The sequence below is a fragment of the Oncorhynchus tshawytscha genome, linkage group LG10, assembly GCF_018296145.1.
Source record: "Oncorhynchus tshawytscha isolate Ot180627B linkage group LG10, Otsh_v2.0, whole genome shotgun sequence".
In the NCBI taxonomy this organism is placed as follows: domain Eukaryota; kingdom Metazoa; phylum Chordata; class Actinopteri; order Salmoniformes; family Salmonidae; genus Oncorhynchus; species Oncorhynchus tshawytscha.
Window position 1 is genome coordinate 43,773,414 of NC_056438.1, and position 13,094 is coordinate 43,786,507.

The window sequence follows — 13,094 nt, forward strand, 5'->3', positions numbered from 1 at the left end:
TGACATCGCTTATAAGTGTGATTTAAGGATGTCTATTGGAGAAGCAGATCCTGGAACTCTTCATTCACATTCTCTTTGACAACATATTTGCCCCATGACACAGCACAGTTGCCCCGCCATCACAAAGTAATCTGCTTGACAGAGTTATTGTTTGTCTCCTACAGAAAAACCCGTGTCTGAACAGCGGAGTGTGCTACTCCATGTGGGACGACTTCATCTGCAATTGTCCTCCCAACACTGGAGGGCGTTGCTGTGAGGAGGTCAAGTGGTGTGAGCGGTCTCCATGCCCCTCGACTGCAGCCTGCCAGTCCCTCTCCCAGGGCTTTGAGTGTGAGTTGTTAGTTCGAGAATCCCTTTCTGAACAGATTATAAAGAGATTATCAATCAAATTCCATTCTGCAGAATTCACTATTACTTACAGCAATGTTTCCAAAACCTATCCTTGAATACCTCCAGAGTTCAAAATAATTGACCTAATCCAGTATCATCACACGTGATTCAATTACCGGTAGCTCACTAATCATCAAACCCTTTATTAGCTGAATGCGGTCTGCTTGATTAGTTGAATTAGGTCTGCTTAATTAGTTGGATCAAGTATGCTGTACATGAATAGATCAAATACGTGAAACTGTCTGGGGGTTCTCAAAGACGGGTTAGGAAATACAGACATAAAGCAATTGCTTCTCTGTATTTGGCATATTGTATATAGAGTAGGCTATTATGTCGGCCTATTCATACTGTCAGTGTGTATCCATTGAATGAACTGTTGGTTATTCTGCCTTTATAGACTTATTTGATGGAGTGATTGTGAGACCCAAACATTTTTGCAAATGAGTTTTTCCAACACTGACAAAATACATCTAACTCTGGCTCAGAACATTTGTTTCTCGGTTTCTTTTTGTCTACATAATCACTATAACACAAGCCAATAGAGGATACATCTAGGTTTAAGGAGAATAACTATGTAGTGCATGGATCAACTAGATTCAAGCCGGGGGACGATTTTCTTCTTGAGCAGAAGGTCAGGGGGACAAATTGACTGCAGAAGCCCAAACAGATATAATACTTGACTCAAACAGTTGAGTTCAGGTGCATCCTGTTTCCATTCATCCACAACTTGATTGGAGTCCACCTGTGGTAAATTCAATTCATTGAACATGAATTGGAAAAGCACACACCTGTCTATATAAGGTCCCACAGTTGACAGTGCATGTTAGAGCAAAAACCAAGCCATGAGGTTGTAGATTTGTCCGTAGAGCTCTGAGACAGGATTGTGTCGAGACACAGATCTGGGGAAGGGTATCAAAACATTTCTTCAGCATTGAAGGTCCCCGAGAACACAGTTTGGCCAAACTGGCCACCAGGCCAAACTGAGCAATCGGGGGAGAAGGGCCTTGGTCAGGGAGGTGACCAATAACCCGATGGTCACTCTGACAAAGCTCCAGAGTTCCTCTGTGGAGATGGGAGAACTTTCCAGAAGGACAACCATCTCTTCAGAACTCCACCAATCAGTCCTTTATGGTAGAGTGGTCAGACGGAAGCCACTCCTCAGTAAAAGGCACATGTTAGCCCGCTTGGAGTTTGCCAAAAGGCACCAAAAGGAATCTGACCATGAGAAACAAGATTCTCTGGTCTGATTAAACCAAGATTGAACTCTTTGGTCTGAATGCCAAGCGTCTTGTCTGGAGAAAACATGGCACCATCCCTATGGTGAAACATGGTGGTGGCAGAATCATGCTGTGGGGATGTTTTTCAGCGGCAGGGAATGGGAGACTAGTCAGGATCGAGGGAAAGGTGAACGAAGCAAACTACAGAGATCCTCGATGAAAACCTACTCTAGAGCACTTAGGACCTCAGACTGGGGTGAAGATTCACCTTCCAACAGGACAACAACCTTAAGCACACAGCAAAGGCAATGCAGGTATGGCTTCAGGTGTTCTTGAGTGTCCAGAGCCCGGACTTAAACCCGATCTCTGGAGAGACCTGAAAATAGCTGTGCAGTGACGCCCCCCCATCCAACCTGATAGAATTTGAGAGGATCTGCAGAGAAGAATGGGAGAAACTCCCCAAATACAGATGTGCCAAGCTTGTAGCGTCATACCCAAGAAGACTGGAGGCTGTAGTCACTGCCAAAGGTGCTTCTACAAAGTACTGAGTGAAGGGTCTGAATACTTATGTAAATGTGATATTTCAGTTTTGTGATTATGGTGTATTGTGCATAGATTAATAAGAATTTAAAAAAAAAAAATTTTTTAGAAAAAGGCTGTATAACGTAACAAAATGAGGAAAAAGTCAAGGGCTCTGAATACTTTCCGTATATGGTTCCTTACCCTGAAAGTAGTCTATGGGCCAGGAGAGACTGTAATCCATGGCTCTGATTTCTTTAAACAGCCACTAACAACTTCAGACAACTTTAGCTAAGGCTAACCAAAAAAATCAGTTGGAGAGATGCAACAACCGTTCAATGTTCAAAATATCATAGTCCTAACTGAAAGGTGATTTGGCCCAGTTGTTGAACATTGCACTTGCACCCATCACTCTCGTAGATTTTTGGTTAGCAGTGGCTAAAATTAGCTGAATAGAATGTTAATAGAATCCATTATAATAAATTCAAACCATGGTTTACAGTCTTTCCTGGCAGATACGTCTACTGACTAAGGTCTAAAATAGAGAACTTATCCTTTAATTCCCAATTAAACAACCTGTCTCAATCTGGAAGTACTGCAACCTTTGCACCTGGTGCAACCACTTAGTAAATCCAGACCATATGGATGGATAACGCTGATAACGTGTCAGGTAAGGTTCTCCCCATCCAGTAGAGCTTACTGATGTGTACTGTAACATACAATGTATATAGGTGCAATCTGTAATTTGATTTCCAGTCAACAGCCCACTTGTTGTGTCTTAACAAATGTAACTTTCTCCAATGTTGATTATTGTGCCACTGAGGATATTTAAGTTACAGATTTATGGCTCTATTTTCAGCTTGTTTGCAATTTCAACCTGTTCTATTTTCAAATCCTAGTGCCAAGAGTGGTAATTTACCTGTCATATGAGCTTGCTTGCACGGAGGTTGGAGGGGTAGCAATATTTGAGTTTAAACGTGTGCCAATTTCAGTATGTGCTGGTGAGGATATTTAAGACCAACCAAAAGCTGATTTTAGCAGTTGGCTATGGCATGGATTTTGACAGCGGAAGCGCAGCCTATCCAGCCGTGATGCACAGTGCCCATATGCACAGGGAACAAGAGATATGTGCCTTTAATTGTTTAATTTGATTAAAAACCAAGCATAGCCTCCATTCCTCTCAATGAAGGCAGTTTATTTTGTCCTGCCCAAAGCATTCGCCAAGTAGTCAAGACTATCAATACAGGGTTTGGCTTGTGAGACTGCTTTGAAATAAACCTTAATCACCAAAGCTTTATTAAAATATCAAGTATGGGAGCAGTAAAACAATTGTTGTACAATATTTTAGCCAGCTCCTGTTATTATTTTGGATGTTTGTCAAATGGAAGAAGAGATGGATAATAAAATAATCCAGTGACTCTCCTATTTAGAAACATTTAAGTTATTTTCCTGTAACAATTGCTTGTTTTACGTTTAGTTTGATGCCTCTGGTGTCTTTCTTATCCTGGCCATAAATTAGGCAAGTAGCCTATCCATTAGAGGTTTCTAAAGGGCCTACTCAAGGCTCTTGCCATCATACTTTTGCATTATTCACAATTCACATAGGCAGTGGCAATTTTTAGCATGTAAATCTTGGTGGGGCAAACAAACAAAAAAATGTGGGATGCATGCCAGCAACACAACAAAACACTAAACAATACATTAATTGCACTATAACGGTGACAAACGGTGCCCACAAACTGTTAGGGCCTACATAAAGCTGTCCCAACAGCAGTCCCCACATCTAACGACTACTACACCTGGCTATCAGAGGAGCCTTGTCTGACAGCAAAACAGTTCATTCAGCCTCAATTACTTAAAAAATATATATAGCTGATATGCCTGACTTGCTTTAAACAAATGTGGTTTCCACTGACAATTGAGATTTACAAACTATGGCATAAGGAGACGACAAGCGGATAAGAGGCAATCCGTAATTTCAATGAAGACATTAATGAGCGAGCTAGGACGGACGTAGTCAATATAGCTATTTGGTTAGCACTTTTGAAATGTCCAGTGACATAAATCAGAACATGGGCCATTCTTACAGTGTTCTCCCTGTACACCAAGTCAGAACCGTAGGATAAATAAAGGGGGCATATAAGCAAACAACGAGAACTTTTATAATACTTGATTATATTTGGAGAACAAGAGCACCTCCTCCCAGCTGCCCACTGCACTGAGGCTAGGTAACATGGTCACCACCGATAAATCCATGATTATCGAAAACTTCAACAAGCATTTCTCAACGGCTGGCCATGCCTTCCTCCTGGTGAGTCTGGAAGGAGAGTTTACAGTCTAACCAGACACCTAGGTATTTGTAGTTGTTCACATATTCTAAGTCAGAGCCGTCCAGAGTAGTGATGTTGGACACGCGGGCAGGTGCAGGCAGCGATCGGTAATGTTGACATGATCAGGCCAATCAAACTACTGTACATATAACGTGATTTAATGTCATTTTAGCTGTGGCCAATGACCTTGAGCCTTCTTGAATGGCCACTTCTGATGTAACTCGTAGCACCCAAGGGGCTAGAATTTTCGAAGTCTACCCTTAGACTTGGCAGTGACGTAGTGTCCCCATGAGTGACCCACCACCACAGAAAGCATTGAGCTAGGCTGAAACACCTACATTTTGGAGCTGCCTTTCTCAAGAAAACAAACAAGAGACCATGTTTGTGTGCGGCTTTATTAACTGAATGAAATATATATATTTTTTTACATTGTTTGCCAACTGATATGTGACATGTATTAATGCCAAAATAACATGCAAAACAGGCATTTTTTGCTGAAAATGTGAGTCTACCCCACCTGCCCTGAATGACGGGTCGCCACTGCACATAGGACAGTGCATACTCCATTCGGCCTGTATCCATCCCCATTTCCAAAGAGTGTGTCTTATCCAGTTACCAAAGACGCACTCCTCCAAACATATTCAAATTTTTCAGTCAAAAAACATGATTAACGGTAGGCTTAGGCTGTCTTGCTTACTGAGAATGTGCCTCATACATACTGGAGCCTAGTATTTTTATTTGAGGAGAAGCCTCGTTGAAGCCAATTACAACAATGTTGATTGTCAACACTCCAAACATATTGATCAAATGCTGGATGTTGCCATCACTCATTACTGTAACCTATGCTCTTTAATACATCTTAGTATAAATCCACAATGGACTAGGACAAGAATATTCCGTGTCCCCGGCCGAATTAGAGTTGATAACGGCGCAAAACCGTCAATAACCTACACAACCTGAGGTAAATGCATGCAGTATGAAGCCAAGGAATGCCTTGATTGGCCAGTGAGTGGCCAAACCCTCATCATACCTACAACTTGTTTATTCATCAAAACCCAGCCATTTCATGCCACCTCCAGCTATTGCGCTCATAATTCCGGCTGTGAAAATAGAACAATTATTTCTGACACACCCGGGGCCTATAGCGCTACCGACAGCACTAGGTTTATGTTAGGTTTGTTCAAATTGAACCCTACGTCTTAATTAACCCTCTGCTGTTTTGCATTCCAGGTGTGTCCAACGTGACCCTCTGGAATGACAGCATACTGTCCTACAGAGGCAATGAGAAGATCAGCCGCCACCTCAGCAGCATCCTCCTCAGTTTGCGAACCAGGCAAACGGACACCACGCTACTACATGCCGAGAAAGGCTCCGAGTTCCTCACAATCTCCCTCCAAGACTCTCGCCTGGTGCTGGAGCTACAGGCAGGCAGTGGCGAGGCCTCCCCCAAGCTGACTGTCCAGAGCCAAGGCCTTCTCAGCAACGGCCAGTGGCACACAGTGGAGATCTCCATGGAAGCTCCGGATCTACAGACCTCCAGGTGGATCATGGTCCTGGACGGGGGAAGAGAGGGAGGAGAGAAGGAGGTGTCTGAAGCCACCTCTGGGAGCCTGGACTTCCTCAGGGAGGGAGTGGACATCCTCTTGGGGGGTTTGGGGCCTGAGGCTGGGGGGAACCTGGCTGGATGTTTGGGCCCCGTCCAGATCGGTGGGCTCCCGCTGCCCTACTATGGTGACACCGAACTGAACCTTCCCAGGCCCCAAGAGGAGCAGTTTGTGAGGACCCCCGGTGTCGCCATCCCACAATATGGCTGCTGGGGAGCCAGTGTGTGCTCGCCCAACCCCTGTCTGAACCAGGGGGTATGTGAGGACCTCTTTGACCTCTCTCTCTGCAGGTGCCCGTCTGAGTGGATTGGGCCACAATGCCAGAATGATGCCAACACCTGCGCTGTCAAGCCCTGCATCCATGGAAAATGCACTGTCCTAGGGGAGGGTTACGTATGTGCATGTGAGCCAGGGTACGGGGGGGCCAGGTGTGATAAAGATGTGGATACGTGTGAGAACAACAAGTGCGGCCCAGGGGCCACCTGTCTCAGGGGCCTCCAGAACAACACCTGCCTCTGCCCCAGGAACATGACCGGGCCCCTCTGCAAGTGAGTCTCAAACACTCCCTATTTTGCCCTTAAACCCTAACCTATCTACAATCCCTATTCAGCTAACATAAGGCTAAACGCTTAAGAGAACATGTCCAGAGACAAATGTGCAAAGCACAAACAAAACCATCCAAAGCTATGATTAAATTGTGTGTGACATATTACATAAAAGGGTGATGTGAACACAAAATTACCCTTAAAATCATTCTCTTTCAGTGAGAAGGTTCCAGAAGTCCCGTGGTACATTGAAAAGATACCGTAAGAAATTTTAAGTTCTTTCAAGTCATTTGTAATCTTGTCTCAAGCCAATACAGGTTCACGCAGAGTGACTAGACACATCAACTGAGTCAACTAGCTAACAATCCTGTTTGAACCAAGATGCCAGCTATCAGACTCTTAACTGTCATATCTCATTCTTATACGTTTGTGTCACTCTACTCTAGATACCCCAACCTGCCCGTATCCATGTGTCCTGGCCACAGATGGAACTACAGCTGCTTCAACGGGGGGAATTGCTCTAAACTGGACAACAACTGTGATTGTCTGCCAGGTTTTATAGGGCAATGGTAAGCCATGGCTGTAAACAATAGTACATCTGTAGTAAACGCTTGTGTCAATGAATCTTAATGAAGCCGAAGTGTAATTTCAATGTAATTCAGGCATTCTTGAAGATTAAGACAATCCTTGTCCTGAGCAAAGGATCCCAATTTCAATCTCCAAAACTCCCCCCAAAAACTGTAACTGGCAAAAAAATACAAAAACGGTTCTTATATAGTTCATTGCACTAACCCTCTGTGACTTTAAACTGTGACTCCTTAAAGATGTGTCCCATGGTTTGGTCAAGGATTTTTCTTAAAATCCTAAATGACTGAGGAATGAACAGGGTCAACTATATCATGAGGACCCCATCTTCATTTCCTGATTGCATACAGTGTAACAAGATGAGACCTCATAAGGTCAGATAAGTTCTCTACTTGTGATAGATTTAAACAAACCATATTGATATCACGATGGTCAAAACCATAACCTGTCAACTCCATCTCCCTTGAAGATTAAGATAAAATATGAATTATCAACAGAATTAGCACTGGAGCATTATATAGTGGTATAAGTAAAACAAAAATAAGTTTGGAGATTTGCATTGCATACATTTGTATGACGTATTTGGATAATCTAATGTTAGAATTAAACAATCAAGGCCTTTAAACACATTTATTGTTGGACAATAAATGTGAAAATGAAATGCCTTTTATGATGTCTGAAAGAGTTGACATAAATCCAGGTAGGTGCATTTTATAAAAACATTTTAATTGAGAAGATTGTTACCTTACACAGTGGGATAGCTGATACTTCTGGTCTAATTGGTCTATTGCACCAATGTATATTAATAATAATAATCTTATTATTAAAATACCAAATAACTATAAAGTAATAGAAGTATATTTCATGAAATCCCCCGTCTGCAACAGGTGTGAGGTAGACTTTGATGAGTGTGCGTCGTGTCCCTGTGAATACGGAGGCTACTGCCACAACCTCGTCAACAACTTCCGCTGTGATTGTGAGATCAACTTTACAGGTGACCAGTGCCAGATCGATGTCAATGATTTCTACCTGTATCTGGCCCTGCTGCTGTGGCAATACATGTTCCAGCTCACATCCTACCTCCTCTTGCACCTTGACGATGCCCCCGAGATTGATTGGGTACACCAGCTGATGGACGGCAACTAAGGGCCCATTGGGAGCCAACATGTGCTACGAAGAGTTGATTGAGTTTTCTGGGTAGATGTTACCCCCACCTCCTAGACACAGTTCTAGGATCAGTATACCCTCCCCAAACCCTTACCTTCACCATTAAGGGGTACATAGAAATCCTATCCTCAGTATTTCCTGGGGCATCCCACTCCCAATGAGCTAATCTGGACAATTTAGAGGTGAAGTGATACTGTACATATTTCTGTACTGTATGGTGTATCAACATGGCTTGCGTTAAACAAGTCAGCCAAAGAAGGTGACGTGATTAGAACAGATTAAAGTTAACGGTTCTAATTAAATGACCTGCAGGTCTTCCTATTACCATAGAGTATGCTCATTTTAATGTATATATCCATCCAGATCTGACTTTCATACTGAAAGCCCATCATGGTAGAAGGCTGTTTTTCTGTGCCTTACAACGAGAAAATATTAGTGGGAACAATGTTTTTCTAAAGGTATTTATGTTTTCTAATTTAAGAAGATGAATGTTAATAGAACCCCATTTGTATGTATGTATGTATGTATGCATGCATGCATGCATGCATGCATGCATGGATGTATAACTTGTGTATATATTTTGTACATACTGTACCTATTCTTTTGAGTTGCACGCCGGTAAAACAGTGAGAACATCTATAGTTGTGAAATGTTGTTACTAGCAGGTCATTTATAATAAGAAACTGAATATTTAACACAAAAGCAGAAAGCTATAATCCCAATATGTACTGTACATACATAATATGTAAAGGTGAAAATATGACAAACTTTGCATAATAATGCACTGAGTGAATCTAAATCAAACTTTTATGTCCATGTTTATGTTACTTAATAATATTACTCTGTACATACTTTCCATTTGTATTATTTATTTATTCAGGAAAACCCCATTGAGACCATGGTTTCATTCCAGAGGGTGCCCTGATCACAGTAACCAGTACAATGTATAAATAAAAACACCAATCAATACAAAATACCACATTTATGAAAAACAGTTACAGTCCTCAGCTACTACTTTCTCAATTAACACCATAAACTCTCTGAGCAGCACCAGAAAATCTAACTGTAATGAGTTTTGCAAATTGTTCCTGCAGTGAGGCTAAAAACGGATTTGCCTAAATCGGTGGAGACCAGAGGAACCTCAAATGTTAACGGGTGAACGGGTTTGGCAACTCATGTTTTTATACTTCTTCAACGAAGTTAGGAAAGCCATAGGCTTGCGTAGTAGAGCTTTGTAAACAAAAAGGGAATAGTGACAATGGAAAATAACTTTGTAAACATTTTCGGGTTACTTCCTTGCAATTCCGATAAAAAAAAATGTAATCGAGTTAAAGAACAAATCTCAGGAATTGCTGTGTGTCATTTCTATTAATTGCAAATCCTGAATTTGAACAAATTTGCACACAAGTTTTCATACAAAAACAAAACAATATTTGACATCCTGATTTTGTCTCAAGTAATGGTTAGCAAAATTAGGTCAATTGAGAAAGCACACTTTCTTTAACCTCAATATAAACTTGTTTTTACATTGGATTGTTGTTTTTGTCTGTGTAGATGATGTATTTTGGATGTTTTCAGTGTATTATAAAAGGCTTTCAGACAATGCGATTAATTACGATAAAAATAAAACGAGTGTACTAAAATTACAAAAGGTTAACTGATCAACTCTGACAGCCCTAATAATAACATATTCCATTTAGCAGTCACTTTTATCCAAAGCAATTTAGTCAGTCAGTCATGTGTGCAACCATTTCCTAATGGGTGACCTCAGTGGGAATCAATCGCACGATCCTGGCATTGCAAGCGCCAAGCTCTACCTCTACCAACTGATCCACACAGAACCACATATTGTGATACCTTAACCAGCGTTCTCCTCAAGAATTCATACAGTGCCTTGCGAAAGTATTCGGCCCCCTTGAACTTTGCGACCTTTTGCCACATTTCAGGCTTCAAACATAAAGATATAAAACTGTATTTTTTTTGTGAAGAATCAACATCAAGTGGGACACAATCATGAAGTGGAACGACATTTATTGGATATTTCAAACTTTTTTAACAAATCAAAAACTGAAAAATTGGGCGTGCAAAATTATTCAGCCCCCTTAAGTTAATACTTTGTAGCGCCACCTTTTGCTGCGATTACAGCTGTAAGTCGCTTGGGGTATGTCTCTATCAGTTTTGCACATCGAGAGACTGACATTTTTTCCCATTCCTCCTTGCAAAACAGCTCGAGCTCAGTGAGGTTGGATGGAGAGCATTTGTGAACAGCAGTTTTCAGTTCTTTCCACAGATTCTCGATTGGATTCAGGTCTGGACTTTGACTTGGCCATTCTAACACCTGGATATGTTTATTTTTTAACCATTCCATTGTTGATTTTGCTTTATGTTTTGGATCATTGTCTTGTTGGAAGACAAATCTCTGTCCCAGTCTCAGGTCTTTTGCAGACTCCATCAGGTTTTCTTCCAGAATGGTCCTGTATTTGGCTCCATCCATCTTCCCATCAATTTTAACCATCTTCCCTGTCCCTGCTGAAGAAAAGCAGGACCAAACCATGATGCTGCCACCACCATGTTTGACAGTGGGGATGGTGTGTTCAGGGTGATGAGCTGTGTGGCTTTTACACCAAACATAACGTTTTGCATTGTTGCCAAAAAGTTCAATTTTGGTTTCATCTGACCAGAGCACCTTCTTCCACATGTTTGGTGTGTCTCCCAGGTGGTTTGTGGCAAACTTTAAACCACACTTTTTATGGATATCTTTAAGAAATGGCTTTCTTCTTGCAACTCTTCCATAAAGGCTAGATTTGTGCAATATACGACTGATTGTTGTCCTATGGACAGAGTCTCCCACCTCAGCTGTAGATCTCTGCAGTTCATCCAGAGTGATCATGGGCCTCTTTGGCTGCATCTCTGATCAGTCTTCTCCTTGTATGAGCTGAAAGTTTAGAGGGACGGCCAGGTCTTGGTAGATTTGCAGTGGTCTGATACTCCTTCCATTTCAATATTATCGCTTGCACAGTGCTCCTTGGGATGTTTAAAGCTTGGGAAATCTTTTTGTATCCAAATCCGTCTTTCAACTTCTTCACAACAGTATCTCGGACCTGCCTGGTGTGTTCCTTGTTCTTCATGATGTTCTCTGCGCTTTTAACGGACCTCTGAGACTATCACAGTGCAGGTGCATTTATACGGAGACTTGATTACACACAGGTGGATTGTATTTATCATCATTAGTCATTTAGGTCAACATTGGATCATTCAGAGATCCTCACTGAACTTCTGGAGAGAGTTTGCTGCACTGAAAGTAAAGGGGCTGAATCATTTTGCACGCCCAATTTTTCAGTTTTTGATTTGTTAAAAAAAATTGAAATATCCAATAAATGTCGTTCCACTTCATGATTGTGTCCCACTTGTTGTTGATTCTTCACAAAAAATGCAGTTTTATATCTTTATGTTTGAAGCCTGAAATGTGGCAAAAGGTCGCAATGTTCAAGGGGGCCGAATACTTTCGCAAGGCACTGTATGTCAGGTGTTTAAATCACATTTTTTGATTTGATGTCTCCTAACATAAATCATTTAAATTTGTATATTGACTTGTTTCAACAAGGAAATGTGTGTACAAGTGGTCTGAGGTAGTCATAGAATTCAAGAACCAATTTCTGATGAGAAAGAATGATGAATGCCAAAATGTTTTGTCAATTTTATTTTACGGCCACTACAAGCACCAATCTGTCTGTTTTGTAATATCGTACCAATGTATATGCATAATAATATTATTGACTTTATAATATTAAATTAATTAATATTTAATGTTCTTATTTAATTAATAAAATAACAATGTATTTAATTAAATTCCCTGTCTGTAACAGGTGTGAGGTAGACTTCGACGAGTGTTTGTTAAACCCCTGTGATAACGGAGGCTACTGCCAAAACCTCCCCAATGGCTTCCACTGTGAGTGTGGGATCAACTTCTCAGGCGACCAGTGCACAGTTGATTGCAACGACTTCTACTTGTACCTGGGCCTGGTGCAGTTACAATTCATGCTCCAGCTCATTTCCTACCTCATCCTGCACATTGATGATGGCCCAGAGATAGACTGGGAACACCAGCAGATGGACAACGACGAGGAGCCCATTGGGGCCAACATGGATGACTGAGGGGCTAATGGAGCCAACATGGATGACTAGGGGCCATTGGGAGTCAACATGGACATCTAGGGGCCATTGAGAACCAACATGGATGACTAGGGGCCATTGGGTGTCAACATGTGCTATGACGAGTTGATTGAAAGTTTTGCGTAGATGTTGCCCACACCTCTTAGACACAAGTCTAGGATCAGTATACCCTCCCCATATCCTTACCTTCACCATTAGGGGGTGGAATGGAAAAACAGACCTCAGATCACATCTAGGGGCATTCCATCCCCTTTTAAAAATGTCACCTAAAATGACATACCCAAATCTAACTGCCTGTAGCAAGGATATGCATATTCTTGGTACCATTTGAAAAGGACACACTTTGAAGTTTGTGGAAACGTGAAAGGCATGTAGCAGAATATAACACATTAGATCTGGTAAAAGATAATACAAAGAAAAAAAATGTACTTTTGTCATCTTTGAAACGCAAGAGAAAGGCCATAATGTATTATTCCAGCCCAGGTGTAATTTAGATTTTGGCAACTAGGTGACAGCAGTATGTGCGCGCGCGCAAGGTTTTAGACTGAGCCAATGAACCATTGC

At 41.6% G+C, this 13,094-nt stretch overlaps 2 protein-coding genes across 2 annotated transcripts in view; both read left to right on the plus strand.

The window, feature by feature from the left end:
• Positions 1 to 7,235, plus strand: part of LOC112259573 (protein crumbs homolog 1-like) — a 48,814-nt gene extending 41,579 nt beyond the window's left edge. The window contains exons 4-7 of the mRNA XM_024434209.2: positions 165 to 330; positions 5,687 to 6,608; positions 6,825 to 6,866; positions 7,052 to 7,235. Of these exons, the coding sequence (XP_024289977.2) occupies positions 165 to 330; positions 5,687 to 6,608; positions 6,825 to 6,866; positions 7,052 to 7,178 (1,257 nt within the window). The 3' untranslated portion in view covers positions 7,179 to 7,235. The remainder of the gene's footprint in view (positions 1 to 164; positions 331 to 5,686; positions 6,609 to 6,824; positions 6,867 to 7,051) is intronic.
• A 4,638-nt stretch (positions 7,236 to 11,873) lies between these two features.
• On the plus strand, positions 11,874 to 12,815 carry LOC121847628 (protein crumbs homolog 1-like). Its single transcript, XM_042329552.1, has one exon. It carries the CDS (start codon positions 12,192 to 12,194, stop codon positions 12,510 to 12,512), a length of 321 nt encoding a protein of 106 aa, XP_042185486.1. The 5' UTR covers positions 11,874 to 12,191; the 3' UTR covers positions 12,513 to 12,815.
• The last annotated feature ends 279 nt before the right edge of the window (positions 12,816 to 13,094 follow it).

Coding starts and splice junctions, on each gene's coding strand:
- LOC121847628 (XM_042329552.1), top strand. CDS start 12,192: ATGTATTTAATTAAATTCCCTGTCTGTAACAGGTGTGAGGTAGACTTC.